The 25,181-nt window shown below is 41.8% G+C and overlaps 1 protein-coding gene across 12 annotated transcripts in view; it reads right to left on the reverse strand.

Moving 5' to 3' along the window:
• The window catches only part of SLC4A4 (solute carrier family 4 member 4), a 378,301-nt gene that overhangs the window by 191,196 nt on the left and 161,924 nt on the right, over positions 1-25,181 (reverse strand). For 9 of the 12 annotated variants that reach the window (XM_089301671.1, XM_089301675.1, XM_089301678.1 and 6 more), the window contains 2 exon segments: positions 20,193-20,353; positions 11,352-11,531 (listed from right to left, as the gene is read on the reverse strand). In XM_089301671.1, coding sequence (XP_089157797.1) covers positions 11,352-11,531; positions 20,193-20,353 — 341 coding nt within the window. 12 annotated transcript variants of the gene reach the window in all.

A 25,181-nucleotide genomic window follows, 5' to 3' on the forward strand; every position in this document is an offset into this window, starting at 1 on the left:
AGGCACGCAGCTTCCATTACGTATATTGGCAAAACCCAATACTTTGATTTGTTGGACCCTCTGTGTTTTGTGCAGGAAGATGTACAAACTCTGTAACCCTTTGATGATGCTGGTTTTTTTGTTTTCTGTTCATAAGTTTACTGCAAAGATCAAATTTTGAAAAGTTGTTCCCAAAGCTATAGACATGCTTTCTGTAATTATACCATGGTAATGATCTATTACACAACCCTTTTTCCAAATAATGCTGCCACTGCTTTTCCTCTATGCTTCAGCTCCAAAATAAACAATGTCTCTTTGCTACTATCTTACATATTCTCTTTTAAATCACTTTTGTCTGACTTCAGGCATAAACAAGGTAGAAATTGGTTTAGATCATCGTGACTTGATGAGGAAAGATACGGCTCTATAGATTTTTGAGTGATGGTTTCCAATATCTAGATTGTAGAACAAAGTGTTGTGAGGAAAAAATTTTTAAATGATTCATGTTCCCATTGAGAATCAACTTGTCCAAAATCATCAATCCTAAATCTGCTCAAGTGAGGGCGTCTCAACTTGAATGCAGCAAATAGACCGAAGAAACCTCTCAGAAAAATGCTTCCTCAACAATCCTATTATGAATACACACATTTCATTCATGTTACAGTTTTAGGACCCTCGTGGGATTGCAGTGTTGCATGTTTAAACAGTCACCAAGTGCCCCCTGTGCGTTATATATACCGAGCCACGCAATTTAACCCAGGAGTATACCAGCATTTTTCCTACAAGCACATGAGACACATTGCTTATTCATGTCCATGTGGGAAGCCAGCAAAGACATTCAACTTACTTCCATGTTTGGTATGTTTTCCTGCCTCAATAGAGAGCAGCCTCTGGAGCGCCTGAACATCACATGATTATACAAAGAGTCCTGGACTCTCTGATGTGTGGAAAATAAATTAAGACTGAAGCAGCTCATTCCCTTTGTAGTTGAATTAGCATATTGTTATTGAGCACATTAGGCTCTTCCATTCATTAAGCTTGGACAAGTTATTTTACATTGCTGCAATCAAGTTTTTCATCTGCAAGTGGAGATAATGTTATACACACACACACACACACACACACAGGAGCATTAGATAAAAATGCCTGCTGTATAATAGGTACTCAAATAATGGGAAGTTTTGCTGCTATTAATACTAATATTAATGGAATGACATTTATGTGTTCAGCATCCTGAAGGCAGTTAGAAAACACTAATCAGGGTGCTGGTGCTGTGGTGTAGTATGTTACACCTATGCCTGAAGCTCCAGCATCCCATATGGGCACCAGCTCATGTCCTGGCTGCTCCTCTTCTGATCCAGCTCTCTGCCGATGGCCTGAGAAAGCAGTGGAAGATGGCCCAAGCTGTTGGGCCCTTGCACCCATGTAGGAGACCCAGAAGAAGCTCCTGGTTACTAACTATCGATCAGCTCACCTCTGACCATTGCAGCCATTTAGGGAGTAAACTAGCGGATGCAAGACCTTTCTCTCTGTCTCTCCCTTTGCCTGTGAATCTACCTCTCAAATAAATAAATAAAATATTTAAAAAGAAAAAAATAGTCAGCATCTTTGGCCTAATTTAAATTCAACTTTTAGTTCTAAAATCAGTATGTCAAAGAGATATCTGCACTCTCAATGTTAATTGCAGCATTATTTGCGATAACCAAGTTGTGCAATCAACCTAAGTGTCTACCAATTGACTGTATAAAGGAAATGTGGCATATAGACACTACAAACTATTATTACTCAAACTTTAAGAATAGGGAAATTATGTCATTTGGGACAACATGGACGAAGCTAGTAGTCATTATGTTAAGTACCAAAACCAAGGCACTGAAAGACAAATACACATGCTCTCACTAACACAGTAATTCTTCAACAACTGCACTCACTAAAGCAGAGAACAGAACAGAAGTCATCAGAGGCTGGGGAGTGGGGAGAAGGGGGAGAAGATAGTCAGGGGCACAATGTTCTGGTGAGACAGAGAATAAACCACAGGCCTTTGAAGTGAGGTATACGGTGTTCAGTCAGCCCACACTGTATGCACACATTGTAAATTCACTTTATAGCTCCTAAGTAGATACAATCATAATTGGTCAATATCTACTAAAACAAATAAATCAACTTTAAAGCCAAAATGGGATTTTTAAGAGGTTAGGTTTACAAATCTGAAAAGATCTCTTTTGGCCCTTAGCATCTACAGTGAAACAGGTTTTGAGTAGCATGAGGAATGCCTAATTCTTGAAGACCCTAACTTAATTCCCTGTTTTTCTTTCAGGAAGACATAAGAAAGAACCCACTATGCTCATAGCTTATGCATCTCTGGCTTCCGTTTCTCTCCTCACATGCCTCTGTCCCTCCCTCTCCTCTCCTCACTATCTCTCTTTCGAAGAGACCTGAACAGGGTCCCAGACCTACATCTACTCTCCCATCCATTCTCAGAGCAAGAAGAGAATAGGGATCGCAAGGATGGCTCTACAAATTATCCCAAACCTTGGAAGAAGATATTTCAGGGTCAGCAGCAGCAAATCAACTCTATGTCCTGTAACTGCCAGGCTTGTCTGGAGGGAGAGAATGAGGAAGTGAGTACTCATATGTTTTAGAATAAGACAAAGAGACTCATTTCAGTTCTCTCTGTCACAGAGCCAGGCTGTCTTAAAACAGACCTGCAATTAGTAACATTTAAAAGTGTGTGTTTTTTATGTAAAATCCTGCTAAACATATGAGTATATTATTTATTGATGGCCACGAACTGTCATTTCTCAGACATACTGATCAATCTTTACACTCTAAATTTAAGATATTATGAAGTCTATGACTGGCAACTCATTATGTATTACTTGTCATCTGCAAAGTTGGTAATGTAAGTAGCACTATTTTTAAAATAAAACTCTAAGAATATTTTCAAGTTGAAGTGATGAGAGGAAAATTAGGAGACATAGAAAATAAGCAAATAAATAATACTTGTGAGTTGAAGTTCCATTCTCAATTTTATTTTTAAAAATCTCATTTTTTAATTTTATTGATTTAAAAAGCAGAAACAGAGAAAGATCTCCTATTCTCCAGTCCACTCTCCAAATGCCCACAATAGCTGAGGCTGAGCCAGGATGAACTCAATACAGGCTTCCAAGTAGGTGGCAGGGACCCAACCTCTTGAGCTATAACCTGCTAAATCCCAGGGTCCACATTAGCAGGAAACTGGTATCAGAAAGATTCCTAAATAGTTTTTGTGCCTTATGGTAATGTGTATCAAACACTTCGCTAAAAGATCTCACTTACTACTGGTATTGTACATAGATTAAGACATATTTTATAGACATTATTTTATAGACATAAAAACAGAGGCTCAAGGGGATTACGTAGGCTGCTCAAAATCAAGGTGCCCTAAATATTAGCCCAGGATTTGAATGAAGTCTTTGGAAAAGGTGGCGTCATGTCTTGAAGAAGACTGCAAAGTAGGCGTTTAATGTCTCATAACTAAATAATCATTTTGTCGTATCTCTTAAACCTGACGCTTCATTGCTACAAAGAGTAGAATGGGAAGTAGACGTTCAGTGTCACAGTTAAGCTGTCAGCTGGGATGTCCACCTTCCATATCGGAGGTGCCTAGGTTTGAGTTCCAGCCCCACTCCCAGTTGTAGCTTCCTACTAATAATGCAAATCCTGGGAGGCAGCAGGAGATGATTCAAGCAGTTGGGAGACTTGGATTGAGTTCCCATCTTCTACAGGACTCAGCCATAGCCTGGCACAATCTCAACTGCTACGGGCTTTGGGGGAGCAAACAAGCAGATGGGAGCTTTCTCTCTGTCTCTCACTCACAGCCTGTCTCTGTGTCCCAAACACACACACACACACACACACACACACACAGAGCGCAGCATAGACTAGCAAACACTGAGTAGGAATGATCGTTGGGAAAAAGTATGTTATTGTTTATGTAAAGATTTGAATATTAAAAATCTGGAAGATCAGTCACTTGCCTGGGGAGAAGATAACAAATAAGAATGGTTCCTAGCAGACAAGGCAGAAATATAACAATGATATTAATGGCTACTGTCATTTAGGAATATTTTGATGCAGGCACTTGCTAGAAACTTTCCATGGATTGGTTCACTTATGCTAAGTTTGGGAAGAGCTTGATCATTCATTGGGTTCTGGCCAGGACATTCATCTGTTCTGTGAACAAATGGAGAATTAGAGTCCTGAACCAAACAGATGGATGTGTACTGCTGGTTTTTGGAAAGGGCTTATTGCATGCAGAAAGGCACTCAGGAAGACGACGGTCATCTTTAGGTGACATGGGCCTTAGAGATGCAAGATATCCACTGACCCCTCTCAGAACTGCGTCAGAAAGAGAATCTTGGAGGAAAGTCAGGGAAATGTCTGCCTTGCCCATTGCTTCAGGGATCACATCTGAATCCAGAGGTAGGGGCTGGGAGCCCTTCAAAGTAGAACAACCCAGCCAGAGACAATTGGGCAATCTGGGATCCAGTGCCCACACAAAAACCTAAGAATTTGTAAAAGAATTGAAAAAGCAGCCAAACCCAGTGGTGGTCACGACCAAATCCAACACGTGCCAGTGCTGAGACAGTATGAGCTAACAGTCAAATCAAATAGTTCAAACAGAAGCAATCTCAGATCAGATCCAAAGCAGCAAGAGCCTAACTAATACCACTAACGTTTCTATAGCTCCTGGAATTGCTAACAACCAACAACAACAGCAACAACCCTGATTTCTTTCCACTGTTTGTTCTGCACTGCTAATCACTATCAATGGCGACAGCAATAGACTGCATTTTTTAACACATCTAAAGGCACTGACACTGATCTGAAAGTAGCATGTGTGACACAGCAGAAAGCAGCATCTTGCCTGGTGAGATACCTACAAAAGAGGAGTCCAGGCTCTGTTTTACAGACATCAAAAATTATCACTGAATTATTTTTCAAGTTTTTAAAGAAAAAAGAAACAATTTTTCACTAACTAAAAAATAGTGAGTGTATGAAATCGGACTGGAGAAAAGGGAAATTGCTAGCCCAGGCCTCACTGGACAATCGCAGCTACTTCGCAGAAGGGGCATCTGAATCCCCAGACCACGGACAACAGGGAACTGATCTTCAGGACAGTGTGGGGGGAGAAAGGAAGAAGCCAAGAGAAGAAGAGGAAAAACTCCCAGAGGCAGTGAAACCTGAAGACTTGGAGTTCCTCAAGTCAGGTGTCGGTCATCATTTATAAGCTTTACGGTTAAAACAATACGTGTTGAAAGCAAATGATATTCAGATTAATCTTATAAACCAAGGGTGAGGAACCTATTTTTCTGCCAAAGGCCATTTGGACACTTATAGCATCATTCGCGGCCCATACAAAATTATCAGCTTAAAAATAAGCCTGCTATAGACTTACTGAATGTTGAGTCCTATCTGTGGTTGCCTTGGCAGGACCAGACCAAATGATTTCTTGGAACTTATGGGGCCACAGTCTGGATGTCCCCCATCCCTGCTATAACCCATGATTTTTAACACATTTATCAGTTAACCGTGTCACAAACATCTTACTTTATTTATCAAATGAATGCTAATTGAGTACAAACTTTACTTTCATTTGCTAATAAAATGAAAAGTAAATATATCTTACTTGATTGTTTTAAAAACTAGTGAAGGTGGCCGGCGCCACAGCTCAATAGGCTAATCCTCTGCCTGTGGCGCCAGCACCCTGGGTTCTAGTCCCGGTTGGGGCGCCGGGTTCTGTCCCGGTTGCTCCTCTTCCAGTCCAGCTCTCTGCTGTGGCCCAGGAGAGCAGTGGAGGATGGCCCAAGTGCTTGGGACCTGTACCCGCATGGGAGACCAGGAGGAAACACCTGGCTCCTGGCTTCAGATCAGCGCAGCACACCGGCCGTGGCGGCCATTTGGGGGGTGAACCAACGGAAAGGAAGACCTTTCTCTCTGTCTCTCTCTCACTATCTAACTCTGCCTGTCAAACAAACAAACAAACCACCTAGTGAAAGCTACCAGGCTTAAACATTATTCTCTCACAATAAACTAAACTAATACAGAACTATTATCTAAATCTCTCAGACCAAATTATTAAACAGAAGAATATGAAACTGACAATAGTCAACTTTATTTTACTCACAAAAATGGCAAATTCATATGACTCAATCAAAAACAACAATGAGAAATAGAAAGCAGATAAAGGAAAATGCAAAACCAGAGGAAACTAAAACCTCATTAATTTCTTCATGGAACATTAATTCTATAGTAATGCCTCAATTAATATACTAAGAAATTGAAATGGCTGGCACTGTGGCATAGTGGGTAAAGCTGCTGTCTACAGTGCCAGCATCCCATATGGACAGCCGTTCAAATCCCGACTGCTCCACTTCTGATCCACCTCTCTGCTAATGGCCTGGGAAAGCAGAAGATGGCCTAAGTACTTGGGTCCCTGTACCCACATCGGAGACAAAGAAGCTGCTCCTGGCTCCTGGCTTTAGATTGGCCCAGCTCCAGCCATTGTGGCCATTTGGAGAGTGAACCAGCAGATGGAAGACCTTTCTCTCTTTTTCTCCCTCTTTCTGTCTGTAACTCTACCTCTCAAATAAATAAATGAAACCTTAAAAAAAGGAAATTGCAGCATTGGCATAAAATTTAGTATATGGAAGATGTAGCCATCAGAATTCATGTGGTCTCAGACAAGGGGCATTAACATCTTGGAAGCCAGCCTGATCCTCCCCTCATTGATTATAAATAAAAATGCTTTTTGTTTCTTTTTAAAAACACTAAATCATCTTAAACCCCAAGCCATATCAGGATCCTACTGACAGTAAGTTGTTAGCTACGGATAAAGAAAAGTGGTGTGCTAGTAGTGGATGTGCTAATATATGTTCAAAAATCAACTTCCAGAAGTGTAATGTGAATGTGTGAAACTGTGTGCACATGTATGAGTGTGCAGGTAGTGAATTTTACTAATATAAAAGTATGTGTATCACATATATGATATTTGAACATAGCTTAAATACTAAGATATTTCAAATAACCATAGAAAATTAAATTAAAAGTTCATTTTGATGGAAAAATTTTTGAAACTGTATACATTTCTCCATTGTGAATTTAATATAGTAGCCAGTTGATTCTCATAGAATGCTTTTATTGAGCTTTTCCAAAATCTTGCATCGGTGGCCAATTTATGGTTGCAACTGGCAAGGGAGCTTAGTTCTATCATCCAAGTAGATGAATAGTATCATGTATGCTAATGACTAAGACAAAAGTGAAATGTGGAGATGATTTCACTGACTTGTCAGTGGTGTGGATAACTCCTTTTCTAAACTACACAATAGTTTTTGATGACCAAGAAAAAAATTCTGTGCAATTTATATTTTAACAGCTACAAATACTATATAATTTTTAGTTTAAATCATATTATTAGCATTTTTTCCATCACTTTTTTAAGTCTAGAGACAATCAACAAAACCAATACATCAAGTCCTGCTTAGCAGCATTTGCTGATTTCTATGGTGTAAATATTACCATCATGGTCCACTTTAAATTACCAGGGTGAAATCACTGGGAAGAGATACAGGAGCATCCCATTTTAGAGCAACCCCACTGTACAGGCACAATAAATGGAATTAACCTCTAAAGCACAGAGTAAAGCATAGCAAAATGAATAGAAAGCAATGGATTTTGACTGTCTTTAATATAATTATTCAGCTGTTATGTTTATGTTTTTTTATTTTCAGCAGCAACCAGCTTGCAAAGTCCCTGGTAACAATTGGCTTTGTGAGTAGATAAGACCTGGCTCCAACACACCACTGGGAAATGAAAAATTCCCAACTCTGAAGTATCTCCATAAATTTCAGCTATTTATTACACTGTTGCTAGCGCAACTAAAGCTGGCAGTGTCACTGGGTCTATTTTCTAGCCTATGATAGACGACTAAGGTGACTTAAGTTTATCTCAGTTTTACACAGGGATATGAGAATCTAGCTGCAAATACAATGGAGAGTAAGATTCTAGTTTAATGAAGTACCAATATTGCTGTTCTATAATTCCTTAGAAATTCTTTCTAAGGCATTTTATTATTTAAGATATTAAGTAGTTAAACCACAATATACAGAAGTTTGTAATCTTGTGTAAACCTACAAGTTAAGAATAAAAAATTTAAGTCAGGTGTTTGGCCTAGTGATTAACAGACCATTTGAAACACCCAACTCCCACATTGGAGTGCGTGGGTTCAATACCAGACTGGCTCCTGACTCAGCCTGCATACCAACACAGCCCCTGGGAGGCAGCGGCAAGGACTCAAGTGACTGGGCTGCTGTCACCCACATGGAAGACCTGGACTGAGTTTCCGGCTCCTGGCTTCAGCCCAGCCCACAGTTCTGGCCATTGCAGACATTTGGGGAGTGAGTCATTAGATGGTATATCTCTCTCTCTTCCTTTCTCTACCTTCTCTCTGTCTCTGTCTCTCTCTCTCTCTCACACACACACACACACAATCTACATAAATAATAAATTGCATTTTAGGAAAAGAACGAGTACCCCCAGAGAGCCACACACTTACAATCTGAATAATTTATAATAATGTACCATGGAGGCACATGAAAATCGTTGCTTAGGATCCTTCAAAGCCACGTCTTGCCTCTGGATATTTAATAGGAGTTAGGTAACACCAAGGCCAATAATCACATGTTTAGAAGGGTCTAATCCTATTCCATGCTTCCGGGTGTAAGTTGATCTGGCAAAGGGCAGGGAAAGAACTGCCTGCCCTTCCTATTTGTTTTCTGCCCAGCGTGTAACATGTCACAGGTGAAAAGGTCAGTGACAAAGGCAATCTCAACTTTCCTCTGCAGCACAGAGATCTACTGATAGGCTAACAGCCTGAATGACCGGTGACATCCATTCATCAGGTGCACCTCACATCCAAATACTTGCTCCTAAAACACTGGGCATGCCCTCCAAGAACCGTCTGTTCCTAATTTCTGCCCCGCCTATAGTTCCATGAAAAATCATATTCACTTTACTGGTAGAAGGCATCCTCAATGCCATATTTGTTCCTCTTCTCTTTTTAAATATAAGAATACTTCAAAAGTTCATCAAAAAATGGGGCTAAAAGGTTTATGTTTGTGAAAAAAATTTTACAACCATCCATTTTTCATCATATGCATTTTTCCATGTAATTTTTGAAGACCCACTGTATAGCAATATTGGAAAATAATACAACTCTTTATTTTATCATCCCAATCCCATGATTTTTAAAAAAATCTCTAAATCTTAGAATTTCATTTTATATGAGAAAAAGTTTTTGTTTTTGTTTTTGTTTTTGACAGGCAGAGTTAGACAGTGAGAGAGAGACAGAGAGAAAGGTCTTCCTGTTGGCTCACCCACCAAATGGCTGCTATGGCCGGCGCTCTGCGGCCAGCGCGCTGTGCCAATCTAAAGCAAGGAGCCAGGGGCCAGGTGCTTCCTCCTGGTCTCCCATGCAGGTACAGGGCCCAAGCACTTGGGTCATCCTTCACTGCCTTCCCGGGCCACAGCGGAGAGCTGGACTGGAAGAGGAGCAACTGGGACAGAATCCCATGCCCCAACTGGGACTAGAACCCGGGGTGCTGGCGCCACAGGTGGAGGATTAGCCTAGTGAGCTGTGGCACCAGCCAGAGAAAGAGGTTTTTAAAATAAAATATAAAAGAGTGTCTTCCACCTTCATGGCCATAGTTTCAAAAATATGGATTATTAATATTAAATGTTCGTGGGGCTGGCAATGTAGCATAGTGGGTAAAGCCTCTGCCTGCAGTGCTAGCATCCCATATGGGTGCCGTTTTGAGTCCTGGCTGCTCCACTTCTGATCCAGCTCTCCGATGTGGCCTGGGAAAGCAGTGGAAGATGGCTCATGTCCTTAGGCCCCTGCACCTATATGGAAGACCCAGAAGAAGCTCCTGGCTCCTGACTTCAGATTGGCCCAGCTCCAGCCATTGCAATCATCTGGAGAGTGAACAAGTGGATGAAAGGCCTCTCTCTCTCTCTCTGTCTCTGTGTAACTCTGCCTTTCAAATAAATAAATAATAAAATCTTTAAAAAAAAAAAGTTTGTGACATCAGTTATAACAAACTGTTCACCCATTAAACAACCTCTCTTCAAAAACACAATGAAATTTTTTATAAAACCAGGTGACATACAATGAACAAAATATTTCCTGTCAGCAGGAATACTCCAGATAACAGTAGAACCATTCAATTGTAGTAGGAACTTTTTAGATTAGATTCTTTTTTGTAAATGTGTTTTATAAAGAATGTTTTAATTATTTGTTTATAACCAGTTTTGCTTTTAAAATGTACCAGAGAAAGTCTGTTAATGGAAAGCTCTCCTCCACTGAGCCATTAACTTTGAGTCAGAAAACCCCACTCCCAGACACAGAATGGCTGAGTTGGAATTCAGTTTATACAGTTCACTTAATCCACCTTTTCCATGACAACACTTTTATGTCATTTTGAAAGTGCAACTGAGGACAATGAGTTATAATCTCCCTTATCTACTCATTTCTTTTAATACTAAGAACAACTAGGAGTTGGGTGGGTGTCGAGACCTATTTCTAGCAGCCCGGTGCTTAGGAAATCTTTCCACTAGACCTTCATTTTTCGTAATTGTTGGGGGCTGACATCACCCCTGTCCATTTGTACCTAATCATGAAATTTATTTCGAAACCAAGGCAATAATGCAGAAGACAGATAAGACAGATGCTTTATAGAGAGAGAGAGACACTAGTAAATGCAATAAAGTATAAATAGGATACTTTGCCATCTCTACTGTTATATAATATGGTTAATACTCCATCCTGAGTCATTGTTCTCCTATCTACTACTACCATATTAAAAGAGAAGATTTTTTAAGTACTAAAAGTAATATTCAGTCTTACCTTGATGAAATGAACATTTATAAGTTGGATACCATCTCATATACCAAGCAAATACTTAATGATAGGAGATTACAAAGCATCTATCATTTCTGGCAAACCGCTACGTGGAGAATATATTCCCTGATGTACTCAATAATCAACAAACGGCTGATCCATCTGAAATATCAAGTTGTTTCATCACAGAGTTATTACCAAACCATCTCAGCCAGGGAGAACAGGCAACACGTCACTAACAGTCCACAGTAACTGCTCCTTGCAGCAACACTGCAAACCTGCCCCATTGGAGGAAAGGGGTCATTATGAAATGGCTGTGATACGTGATCCTGAGAAAGGAAGAATTATGCAGAGGGATTTAAGAAAAAGCAAAAGACATGGAGTAAAGGTGAGACAGAAAACAGAAACCAGATGACAGATGCCCCTGCATTACCATTATCAGGGCTGGTAAACATCCTACTTGCACTGGAGACAGTCTTCCCAATGTCAGCCAGGGAGCGAAGGTTGGATTTCTTGGTTTGATGCCGATGCTTCCGCAGCAAAGTATAGGTCACCTTATCCTTCAGGTCAGGCTTCAACAGGCCTGTCTCGATCTGATGGTCAACAATCATCTCTGATACAAAAGCAAAGCAAAACACAAAATTCAGTCACAAATCACAGCGTTACTGTTCCTGGTCTAAATGTATGGATGTCATCCTCAATTTTCGTACCAATATATTACTTTCAAGTTTCCAACTGCCCACTTTATGTGGGATAAAGACACAAGGTATGGAGATATGGACATTAACGAGAGAGCTGTAAATATTTCAGTATTAATTGAATGTTTGGAAGCAGAATTGTTCATTTTTTTCAATCCATAGTTACAGTGAATTCACATACATCACATTCTTTTGAGTCATACAGTATATCAGTAATTTATATTTTTTCAACTTAAAAAATATTCAAGGGCTGGCACTCTGGCATAGCAGGTAAAGTCACTGCCTACAGTGCTGGCATCCCATTTGGGTGCCAGCTGAGACCCAGCTGCTCCACTTTTGATCCAGCTCTCTGCTATGGCCTGGGAGGGCAGCAGAAGATGGCCCAAGTCCTTGGGCCCTGCACCCACATAGGAGACCCAGAAGAAGCTCCTGGTTCCTGACTTCAGATTGGCCCAGCTCCGGCCATTGTGGCCATTTGGGGAGTGAACCAGTGGATGGAAGATCTCTTTCTCTCTCTGCCTCTGCCTCTCTGTAACTCTGCCTTTCAAATAAATACATAAATCTTTTTAAAAAATTCAAAATTTTCATGTACTCTATCATGCCAAATGTCTCATCAGATGCATAAATTACATCCACAAATTAGAGAACATTTACAAAACGTAAAATAATGGGATTACTGACTATTTAACACATTTTTCTGTGAATATTATATTTCTTTAAAATAGAACACAATAAAGGAAAGCAATACCTTTCCAAATATAAAGTCATCCGAATACCAATTAATCTGATAAAAGACAGGGTAAACTACAAAATTACACTTTAGTTCTTTTTTTCCTCTTCAATAGAGATTTATCCCACATGTAAAGAAACTAATTTATTGGAAGATGCAAACAATCAACCTTTTTCCAATAAATTTCCATTGGCTACCTGATGAGAATTTTCTATGAAATTTTTTTATCTTAGTCTTACTAAAGAAAATCTAGTTTACAATTACCTGCATTTAAGCAGAGTTTTAACTTAAAAAAAAAAATGGCTGTGTTGGACAGAAATCATCCCCTGAGTCCTACCAGAGGACAAGCCCTTTACTCCAGTGAAAAACAAGAAATCCTCTTTCTCACAGCAATGCAGCATCAACATGGCCTGAGACATCCCTCATTAACAACAGGACAGGCCAACATCCCACCTAGAATGGGACTGAGGGCAAACACCACAGAATCTGGCCAAGAAGCTGACTTGCCATGTGTAACATTTTTGTCCTCTGCAGAGAGTCTGTCCACATTTTCTGGTGCACGGATGCATACAGCACACATCTACATTTCTCTCCACTTGTGTGCTACAAGTGAAGAGAACTATTCTTTTCCAAAAGTCTGACAAGAAAATCCATGGGTACTGGCTAACAGCATCTCTCAAGGATTCCCACCTCTTTGCAAAGAAAAGCTACAGATGTTCATGGGGCGTTACTTGGGCATCACCATACTTCTCAAAAGCCCATATTCCTAGCAAGCACTCACAGGACTGGTCTCATAACTACAGCCAGACACTCGAGAGTTATACAATCTACAAATATTCGGAAAGCATGCAGGGCTTAAATCCAGGATTTTCTACTGCGTGCCTTACACAGATGCCTTAAAAGTCACATAACATTGGACCACTTGATAGGTAGCCTGAGCAAGGCATGAAGAGTTTCTGCTGTGAATGTGTTGGTTTGACAGTGGCCTTTATTTCTGAGTAGTTTTAACCACACAAATCCTACTCAGTAAAACTCAAAACCAACCCTGCAACAAGGCACCTATGGAACCCAACCCCTCTACCCCTTAAGTCTTATTCAACATGGAAAATCAATTTTACAGATGAATCATAAAAACAAACAAACAGCCCCAACATATCTGCTACAAGTATTATCAAATTGCTACTCGAATTCCAGGTTGTGGATTACAGGGTTTTCTTATCTACTCTTCCTGGCAGGGCCTCCCTCAATTCTTGCCCGCCCTTGAAATTTCAAACCAACCCACAAGAATGCACAACCACCCTCTGTTACTAACGGCTGGAAACCACCAGTTAGGATGGGATAAAACATCTGAGTGGCATATGCCCTTCATGAAGTTTACATAAAAATGGCCCACTTCATAGGAATCTCTTTAAGCATTAACTACAAGTCTTTCACAGCAAAGTTAGGGCTGTGACACGTGACAGCTACATTGAAATTAAGCCTTCAGTGTTCAAAAATCCCACAGATGACACCAACTGGTCAACAAAAATGTGCCAGCTCTAGATGTTAGCAAAGCTGAAAGGAATCTCAGGGAGCCAAGTTCAACCTCTTGCTACATGGGAAAGAAGAGGATGCACAGACGAGTACCTTGCCCACAGACATACACTCACTAGAGACAGAACTCCCAAATGCAGCCAAGATTTCTGACTCATAATTAAATCTTTCTCCATGTCACATAACATTTTTCTTTCCTTAAAAAATAAGCTCTAGAGTCTGGCACTGTGGCTTAGTGGGTTAAGCTGTGGCCTGCGGTGCCAGCAGCCCATATGGGAGCCAATTTGTGTCCCAAGCACTCTATTTCCAATCCAGTTCCCTGCTAATGCACTTGGGAAAAGCACCAGAAGAAAGCCCAAGTGTTTGGGCCCTTGAAACACATGTGTGAGACCTGTATGGAGATCCAGGCTCCTGGCCCAGACCTTTCTGTTGCAGCCATCTGGGGACTGAACCAGCAGAAAGAAGAATCTTTGTTTCTAAAAATTTTCCAAAAAATTAGATTTGTAGATGTTCTGGGTTTCTGTCTACTATATTTTTTTGGAATTACTTATTTGTTGAATCTTTATTTATTTATTTATTTATCTGAGAGTCAAAGAGAAAGAGTTTCTACCCACTGATTCATTCCATAAATTAACACAACTTTTGTGGCCTGGCCAGGCTGAAGCCAGGAACCTGGAACTCTATCTGCCACATGGTAGCAGGGACCCAAATACTTAAGCCATCACCTGCTGCCTCCAAGGAAGCACATTAACAGGAAAGCTGGATCAGAAGAAGGGGAGTCAGGACTAAAACCGTACACTGAGACATGGGATGTGACAGCCTGATCTTTTTTAAAAAATAACTTATTTATTTGAAGGGCAGAGAGAGAGAGAGAGATTGATTCCATCCACTGGTTCACTCCCCAACAGCTAGCGCTGAACTAGGTTGAAGCCAGGAGAAGAGCCAGGAACCTCATCCAGGTCTCCCAACTGGATACCAGGGACTTAAGCACTTGAACCCTCAGCTTCTGCCTCCTAGGTGAATCAGCAGGGAGCCAGATCAGAAGCAGAGTAGTGAGGACTCAAACCAGGTACTTTAAAGGGGATGCAGGCTTCCCCAAGTGGTGGCTTAACGCCCTGTGCCACAACACCTGTCACTCAAGGGAGGTTTTAAACAGTGCACCAAATGCCTACCACTGGATTATTTTTAAATGAATATTTACTAGTTTTGTGATTAGGAAGGAAGGAAAATTAATGTCACTTCAAATTATAGAAAGTTTAAAAAGCAAGAAACACAGAGGACCCACCTATCTGCTAACTTGCACAGATCAAGAATGCTTCAAACATAAAAATGAAAACTCCAAAAATAGAGCTACACTTTACTAATCTATTTCACTTCACGCTGAAATACCTGAAATGCCTTTTAATTTTTTAAACTTAGGAGAGAAGGGAAATTCTCATGGATGGGGCTTCATAGTGAATGACACTTTTAAATGGAGAACTAGAACAAGGACTCTAATACTAGAGCTATTAAAACCCATCCAGGAAAATGATGTTTTAGCCTTTGTAATATTTTAAAGATAAATTTTTCTATTAGCATCCAGAAAGGATTCTTCATGAAAAAAATTTTAAAAAGCAAATAGAGGCCGGCGCCGTGGCTCAATAGGCTAATCCTCCACCTAGCGGCGCCGGATTCTGTCCCGGTTGCCCCTCTTCCAGGCCAGCTCTCTGCTGTGGCCTGGGAGTGCAGTGGAGGATGGCCCAAGTCCTTGGGCCCTGCATCCCATGGGAGACCAGGAGAAGCACCTGGTTACTGCCTTCAGATCAGCGCGGTGCGCCGGCCGCGGCGGCCATTGGAGGGTGAACCAACAGCAAAGGAAGACCTTTCTCTCTGTCTCTCTCTCACTGTCCACTCTGACTGTCAAAAAAAAAAATAAAAGGCAAATAGAAGACCTGAGAAGAGTCAGCATTAGGCTGAATGTGCTAAGTTTGAGAAGCAGCACCTGTTTAAGCAGTCACTCACTGCTCACAGTCTCCATGTCTCCCTGTAGCGCGTGCCCCTCACATGCTGCTTGCCCTTGAACCTGCCAGGTGGGAGGCCTCTCAGAGGCAGCACGGCCAAAGGGGCAGCAGGTGGACTGCAAAGAAGCAAGAGGCCATGCTATTGTTTGGTTGATATCACCACACTTGCTATTGTTTATCTTCTCATTTGTCAAAACAAAATAGGTTGTGGGGGGCAGAAGCATCTTGGAACTTGGTTGTGCATAATTCTCAGCTCAGAGCTGATCAGAGGTGAGTCAGGACAAAATAACTGCATTTCATCCTCTGATGGGACAGGATTGATTTTTTAATAACCAAATAATGAGTACGGCTCTCCAAGTTACTATGGCATTTTCTGTCATGTAACATGAAATAAAGCCTTTCCCCCTGCATGTTTTGCCTTCTATAAGGTTTTGGTTCCTTCAGAGGATTTAAAAAGTATTTCTTTTTAGCCAATAACATTCTTTTAAAATGCCCTTCTCCCCACGTTTGCAGAGCTGGCCTTTTCCTGCCGTCTCCCTTCGTTTTGTTTTGTTTGTGATGTGTTGTTTGCCTCTGAACTCTTTTCTCTATTATCAGCTCCGGAGTGACAGCCCTGGCTCTCCGCCCGCTTGCCCCCAGGGACCGTGGAGCAAACATATTAGTGAGTGATGATACCTCAAAGTGACCTACTGGTGTCTAATTTTAACATGTAATGACAATTTTTAAACTAAATGCATGGAGGTTAGACACAAAGTTCACAGCCGATATTAAGAAGTAATAGAAATTAAAGCAAAAATACAAAATGCTTGATTAACCTTTCTTAAATGCTACAACTTCTCTCTTTAGCCCTTCGTTCCAATATAATGCAGGACTCTGTCTTTTGATGCACACAAATGGGCTGATGACCAGAGACTCCTTAAAGATGCTCTTTCCTACGCTGAAGATTCCTATGGCAGTTTAGAGAGAAGTTCGAGTGCACAACTCAACGCTAACTTCCACTGCTAGTGTGGATTTCGAGTGCAGACATAGCACAAAGGTGTTCAGCAGCTGCCATCTCCGACCTCCACACCCCCTAGAGTCTTTTTCCCGGCTCATGAAGTTGCTGAGCATCTGTCTACCTGACTCAGGGGGTCTGCACGTGCCTGCTGCTAGGTGACAGGTAGGGAGAGTGGGAACAGACATGTAAGTGTGCTACATGACATGTGATGATTTCTCTTCATTCTCCTAGCAACCCTCAAATTCTACCTTTATCCTTTAGATGCGGGAACCAAGGTCGGGAAAGAGTTCAGTGACCTGCCTTCTCAATGGTCAGAGATGCTAATAGAAGGGACTTTAATAAACTTCTCCAACTCCAAATGCAACATTGTTTCTTCTGCACTACTCTGCATCTTGGGGGAGTAATGCAAGGCCCCTTGCAAGCAGCTACTTCTTACAACACAGGACAAACCAGGACTCAGTGGAATGAATTTCAAAATGGTGGCTTTCCAGGCACTGATGATGACCTATGATAGGGTGGGTTTCCTTTTCAATATGGTCGCCTTCTAGCTACCCCAATTCTCCTCCTATATTGCCTGTACTATGCCTAGTCACAGGTTTCTTTTCCAGTTCCCCCTGCATGTGTGCCTCCTGACCTGATTTTCAACTTGTGCATCATTTCTGACATCCTGTTCAGGTTAGTTCTTAGAAATTACAAATCTCACAGAAAAATTGCGCTCCTTTTGTTTGAACCCAACTTCCTTGGATAACGAGCTCTTCTGTAGCTTTTAAAACATGAAAAAGTCAATGGAACACATCATCCAGAGAAAGATGCCTTCTGTTTGCTTCTCTCCATCGTTGTAAATGGGCTCCACCTACCCTGGGTACCAACATCCAAAATCTCTCCTTACAAGTCAGATTTCCATTTTCAGCCTCATGTGTCCTGCCCAATATAAAAATTATACACACAGCAGCATTTCCCCCTCCTAGCTACTTATCTGGATGTGTAGGTTTTGTAACTTTTCCCATTTACAGAAGTAGATTTTCAAACCAATTCCACAGTACGATAGTGCCTGGCAGACTGTGGGTGCTCATGTAACACTGATGAATAAATGCATGAAATAATCATATCTGCCCATCGGGCAGATGAACACATGAGTCCCTCTCCCTTCTACAACTTGTCCCCTAACTACTTCAGACAAATGAAAGGTGTGGGGCTTCTTTGCAAATTTAACTAAGGAGTTCTGCAAAGAAGATCCAGGTACATATACAAGTGGCTCAGCCATATACATTCATCACGTGACAGCCAATCTTTTCTTACAAAACAAATGCTGAAATTTTCAGCTGCCTACACAAGTAGAGATGCCACGGACAGACTTTTGTTTGTAGATACACAGAGAAATTTTGCAGCAAACCTGAAATGACACAGGAATGCTTCACTGGCACTTTCTGCAGGCAGGTCCAGCAGTCCCAGGGAACGTGCACTGCAGACCCCTTGGGAAGGTGCAGTCATTCCTATAGACACAGAAGTCACCTAGCTATGAAATTTTCCTAGCAATAGCAAGTAGAACCCCTGGACCTCTCACAAAGGTGAAAAACCTCCAAGCATGCAGGCTTTTAAGGCCCATAAAAAAATTTTGGTCTGGGCCCTGCCAAGGCAACCGCAGGTGGGACTTGAAATTCAATAAATCTATTGCAGGCTAGTTTTCAAGCTGATAATTTCATATGGCCCATGAATGATGTTACAAATACTCAAATGGCTCTTGGCAGAAAAAAGGTTCCCCCCACCTGCCAGGAAACCATAATCTTCAACACACCTAGAGCTGAAGGCAGCATGGGCCAGGCTCTCGCTAGAAAATGAAAACAGTAAGTCCAGTCTGGAATGCAGTGATGTCTCCAAAGCGTCTGGCATGATGAGTTAACATGCAGTGCACATGACATGACTGCAAAGCAAGGCCAAAGCTACCCTGAGCCATGAGGTCCCGTGACTTTGCAGATGGTGACATAATCGATGCTCAGCACCAATGTGACCTGACTTAGTCACTAAACTATAAGGCCTGCTGGCCCCTCGTCCCAAACAACCTTTCTCTACATGCAGCTACCCCAGGAACTAGACCATTATCTAACAAAGGATTTAAATTGTTTGCAGATGACCAAACGGAAGTATAGAGTGCAATGTCTAAAGTCAGAAAGTTCCACAAATCCAGTATCCAGACATCCAGTCTGACATAACCGAGGCTGTGTGGTTGAGGGACACTACTCAAAATTTTGACCCTGGGGCCAGCGTTGTGGCGTAATAGGCTAAGGCTCCATCTGCGGCACAACCATCCCATATGGGCACCAGTTTGTGTCCTGGCTGCTCCTCTTCTGATCAAGCTCTCTGCTTATGGTATGGGAAAGCAGTGGAAGATGGCCCACCCATGTAGGAGACCCCAAAGAAGCTCCTGGCTCCTGGCTTCAGATTGACCCAGCTTCAGCTGTTGTGGCCATTTGGAGAGTGAAACAGCAGATGGAAGACCTTTCCATCTCTCCCTCTGTCTGTAACTCTACCTCTCAAATAAATAAAATCTTTAAAAAGCATGTTGCCCTTATGCTAACAAGTAAAGGAAATGAAAGCCAATCTGTACATATATAACATGATCCTAACTGTAACGGAAAAAACTAACGTAAGAAATGTAAAGAATACAAGAGAAGACAGGACAGGAGCAGGTAATTAGCACAGTGGTTAAGACACCTGTGTCCCACATCAAGGTTGGATTCCCAGTCCTTGCTCCAGTTTCCCACCAAAGCACACCTGGAGACAGCAGTCATGGCTCAAGTAGCTGGGCTCCTGTCACCCATGTGGGAGACCTGGGTTACATCCAGCTCTCAGTTCTGGCCTTGGCCTAGAAGCTGCCTTGTGGGCTTTTGGGCAGTGAACTAGAGGATGAGAACACACACTCTCTCCCTCTTTCTCTGTTAGTGTAGGTGTGCACGCATGCACACGTGTGTAGGTCTATAGGTGTGTCTGTCTCTGTCTCTTCTTCTGTTTGCCCCTCTGCCTCTCAAATACACACACACACAAAAAAAACAAAATTAAAGAAACAGAAGACTTGGAAATAAATCTTCAAAGAAATACTCTAAAATTCTGACAATGGCTATGACCAGAGAGTAGTACTACACATGATTTTTAAAAACTTTTTAATATTTTTATTTTCATATTTTCTGCAATAAAGCATAGTTTTGCAATACAAAAAAGAAAACATTAAAATGTTATAGAATATCAAAGGCCACTTTACACACTGTAGTCTGCATTGATGGAGACAAAACAAAAGAGGAACTTGGAGCAGCATACTCACCCACCAGCTGTGGGAGAGAGGTGGCCTCCCGGTCAAGCATGATGGACCCCTTCTCCATACACGTCCTCAGCTCAAAGAGGCTGTGAAGGGACAGTGTGGCCACGTGGGGCTTGCTCCACCTCTCCCCACCCTGCTCCACTTTTTCTTCAAACTTGATCCACCTGTGTAGATGAGATTAATGAAGAGCAATGAGAAATGTTTTAACATACGCTAGCGGCAGCAAAGTTAACCCCACCAACTTCACCCCACCGGCACTTTCAAAACATCACCTTATAGGAGTCACTGTGCACCTATTCCTCATGTAGGATCTCTGTCCTTAATGTGTTGTACTATGCGAATTAACAGTAAAACTACTACTCAAATAGTACTTTATACTTTGTGTGTCTGTATGGGTGCAATCTGTTGAAATCTTTACTTAGTATACACTAAGTTGATCTTCTGTATATAAAAATAATTAAAAATGAATCTTAATGAAGAATGGGATGGGAGAGGGAGTAGGAGATGGGATGGTTTGCGAGTGGGAGGGCAATTATGGGGGGAAAAATGTTATAATCCAAAAGTTGTACTTTCGAAATTTATATTTATTTTTAAAAGATTTATTGATTTATTTATTTTAGAGGCAGTGTTACAGACAGTGAGAGGGAGAGACAGAAACAAAGGTCTTTCATCCGCTGGTCCGCTCCCCAGATGGCCGCAATGGACGGAGCTGTGCCGATCCAAAGCCAGGAGCCACAAGCTTCCTCCAGGTCTCCCACGTGGGCGCAGGGGCCCAAGGACTTGGGCCATCTTCCACTGCTATCTCAGGCCATAGCAGAGAGCTGGTTCAGAAGAGGAGCTGCCGGGACTCAAACCAGCACCCATATGGGATGCCTGCACTTCAGGCCAGGGCTTTAACCTACTGCGCCACAGTGCCAGCCTCAAAATTTATATTTATTAAATAAAAGTTTTCTGGAAAAAAAAATCTCCTTTTGTGGAGTTGTACCATCCTGTTATATCATTAATTATGCTATCTTCACAAATACACCCAAAGTCACAAAACGACTTGATTCACTAATGTTAGAAAGCACACCAGAACAGCCAAAGCACCCTTGGTTTTATATCTTCCCGTATGAGGCCATGAGCTTCTTCAGAATGAGAACTTATCTAATTTCTTAAAGTTAGTAGGGAAAAATATGCATTTCAAATTTCTCCATATGGATAGGGACTACAGTGTATAAAAACAGCCACTATTGTGAGGATTCTGGTGTGACTTCACAAGGCAAGTTTATGTAAGTTGAAATACTAGGTATAAACCAATATATACTTCACATATTTGGAAACTATGATGTATGAAGTTGGTTAGATGAATGTAAAATTTCCCTGTGCTGATGCTGAAAACAGGGCCAGCATATTTTGCCACACCTTATTTCAACACATATTTCTCAGCTGACATGGCTCCCCCTCTTGTTGAGATTCTAATGGAAGCTTTGCCCTTTAAGTCTGCTTCCATGTGTATTCAAAAACACACAAGCTCACTGAACAACAGACACATTCTGAAAATAATACATCTCCTATTAACCTTGGCAATGGAACAAACTGCCCTCTGTCATAGCTTTTACTTTCTAAGACTTCTAGATGCTGTGATACTTAGCAATATATATCCATACACACACAAAAAAAGGAAGAAGTCTAATGGAAATGGTCAAACACACAGGACACCTTTTATACTCCAGGCTCTACCCCTATAGACTCTTCCTATCCAGTAAGAGAAAAGCAGGACAGCATCAGTACTTTGCTGTTCATCACGACCCAAACAAAACCACTCCCCTTCCCATCAAAAAGAAGTGAAAGATATTCAGAAAAGAAAAAGAGAGGGTTAAAAATTGTTTTCCTACATTCTTCACCCAAAGGATTAATGATTGGAAAATGTTTCCCTAGAAAAAGCTAAACGCTCACCTAACTCACTAAAGAGGAGAACAAAGGGCAGAGATCAGAGGGAGCTCTACATAAGGTATTATTTATAGCCCTCTTACCACCCCCAGAGGAGGCAGGGAAAAAAAGCACATTAGTGGAACCAGAATGAAAACAGATCAAGAGATCAACCACAATGTCAAAGAAAATGTAGACTTTTAATCAAGCCCAACACTCATGTGATTCAGAAGTATTCTGTCAGATCCGAAGACTCTCCCATGCCCCTCCATGCTCTCACAGCCAGGCAGCCCCACGGGCCAGCCATAGCTTTATTCCCAACTGCAACATCAACTCTAAGACTCTCCTCCTTTCTCCTGTATATCACACCTCAAAAAAATAAAAATAAAAAAGTCCAGTCAGAACAGGCATCAGGCACAGCAGTTAAGACATCAGCATCCCATATTAGAGTGCCTTGGTGCCAGATCCAGCTCTGTTCCCAATTCCAGCTTCTGTCTAACGTGCACTGGGGTGAGGGGTAGGGAAGTGATGGCTGGAGTACTTGGGTCCTTGTCACACAGGTAGGAAGTCGGGGCTGAGTTACAAGCTCCTGGGTACAGCTTAGACAAGTGTGTGTATGTATATACATATATATACATTATACATACATATATATATACATACACACACTTGTCTAAGCTGTACCCAGGAGCTTGTATGTATATGTATATGTATATGTATATGTATATGTATATATGTGTGTATATATGGGGGGGGGTGCCAGCATTGTAGCACACCAGCAGGTTAAGGCCCTACCTATGATGTGCACCCACAGGAGCGCTGCTTCAAGTCCCCACTGCTCTACTTCCGATCCAGCTCACTGCTAATGTGTTTAGGAAAGCAGTAGAACATGGCCCAAATACTTGGGCCCCTGAACCGGGATAGAGCTCCAGGCTCCTGGTTTTGGCCTAGATCAGTCCTGGCTGTTGCGGCCATTTGGGGAGTGAATCAGCAGATGGTAGATCTTTCTCTCTATAACTCTGCCTTTCAAATAAGTAAATAAATCTTTTATTCAAAAAAAAAGGCAGCAGCAACATTGAAGAAGTTTTTTACTTACTTTTTTATTTTTAAGATTTATTTATTTATTTGAAAGGCAGAGTTACAGAGAGGCAGAGGCAGAGAGCCTTCCATCTACTGCTTCACTCCCCAAACAGCTGCAATGGCTGGAGCTGTGCCAATCTAAAGCCAGGAACCTGAAGCCTCTTCTGGGTCTCCCATGTGGGTGTAGAGCCCAAGGACTTGGGCCATCTTCTATTGCTTTCCCAGGCCATAGAAGAGAGCTAGATCAGAAGTAGAGCAGCCAGGACTCGAACCAGTGCCCATATGGATGCCGGCACCACAGGTGGTGGCTTTACCCACTATGCCACAGCACCGGCCTCACCACCAAAGAGGTTTTAGAACTTCACAACTGGATCTAATTTATTTCTACAAAATTGGTTGACACACATCCTGAAAGAGAATGAGAACCTACTACTGTTCTAGCCCATGTGTGATTAAATTAGTATTTCTTCTCTTTGGTGGTTATTAAAGTCAGAGGAATAGAAGGAACTGAGAAAAAAACTAACGATTCTTACAGAATTCTACAAGTATAACCAAAACAATAAAATAAGGTAATTGGGATTATTTTTAGAATAACCAGTTTGTGGCACATTGGTCATCTTTCTGTACTTGCTCAGAGTCTTTAAGTGTGTGCTGGCAATCAGTATGTGAACTATATTTACATGTGATTTGACAAGATATTGCTCAGATGAGGTTTTAGAAAACAGAAGATTCAATAGAATATGAAATCAGGTCAGGATTACACAACGTTATGTCATCTATAAAAATTCTAGTGAGTCCTTGATTTTTACCAAGAGTTTTTTTCTATTATTATTTTTTATTTGACAGATAGAGTTAGACAGTGAGAGAGGGAAACAGAGAGAAAGGTCTTCCTTTCGTTGGTTCATCCCCCCAAATGCCCGCTATGGCCGGAGCTATGCCAATCCGAAGCCAGGAGCCAGGTGCTTCTCTGTTCTCGCATGTGGGTGCAGGGGCCCAAAGACTTGGGTCATCCTCCACTGCCTTCCCGGGCTGCAGCAGAGAGCCTGACTGGGAGAGGAGCAACCAGGACTAGAACCCGGCACCCATATGGGATGCCGGCACTGCAGGCGGAGGATTAACCAAGTGAGCCACGGCACCAGCCCCAAGAGTTTTCTTATTAACTGGAGGATAGATACTTTGGTCATAGAATTTAAGCCCAAGATGAGTGACAAGCATTAAAAATTCTGTAAAGTGGAGTGTGAAAGAGAGAGAAAGATAGATATACATATATCTTTCACTTCCTTCTTGTTTTTCCAAAAGAGTGCCCCCTTCTAACAGCTGTCATCAGACTATATCACCAAACAAAGCATCATTGTACACAGGATGTGACAGGAGATCTTTCTTGCCATCACCTTTGCTGTGGTCTGAATGCTTGCCACATACTGAAATCCTAACCCCAAAGTGATGACATTAGGAGTGAGGACTTTTGGAGGTGATTACTGTATTCCAAAGGACGCCTCACTTAGCTAGCTAGTCCCTCCCACCATGTGAACATGCAACCAGGAGGTGCCAACTATGAGAATAAAGGTCTCTTTAGACATTCAATCTGCTGGTGCCTTGATTGTGGCCTTCCCGGCCTCCAGAACCGTGAGACACAAATTTCTGTATCTACCACTGTATCTAGCGAGGCCATGGTGTTTTGTTTTAGGAAGAGCTTAAATATGACATTGAGGGGCCGGTGTTGTGGCATAGCTGATTAAGCCACTGTCAGTGATGCCTGCATCCAATATGGATGCTGGTTTGTGCCTCGCCATGCTCCACTTCTGATACAGCTCCCTGTGAATGTACCTGAGAAAGCAGCAGAAGATGTCCAAAGTTCTTGGGCCCCTGCACTCATGTGGGAGACCTGGAAAAAGCTCCTGGCTCCCAGCTTTGGTCCAGCTCAGGCCTGGCTGATGCAGCCATTTGGGGAGTGAACCAGCAAATGGAAGATTTCTCTCTCTGTCTCTCCCTCTATCTGTG

The sequence above is a fragment of the Oryctolagus cuniculus genome, chromosome 8 (genome assembly GCF_051225735.1).
Source record: "Oryctolagus cuniculus isolate XC-2025 breed Fujian yellow rabbit chromosome 8, ASM5122573v1, whole genome shotgun sequence".
Lineage (NCBI taxonomy): Eukaryota > Metazoa > Chordata > Mammalia > Lagomorpha > Leporidae > Oryctolagus > Oryctolagus cuniculus.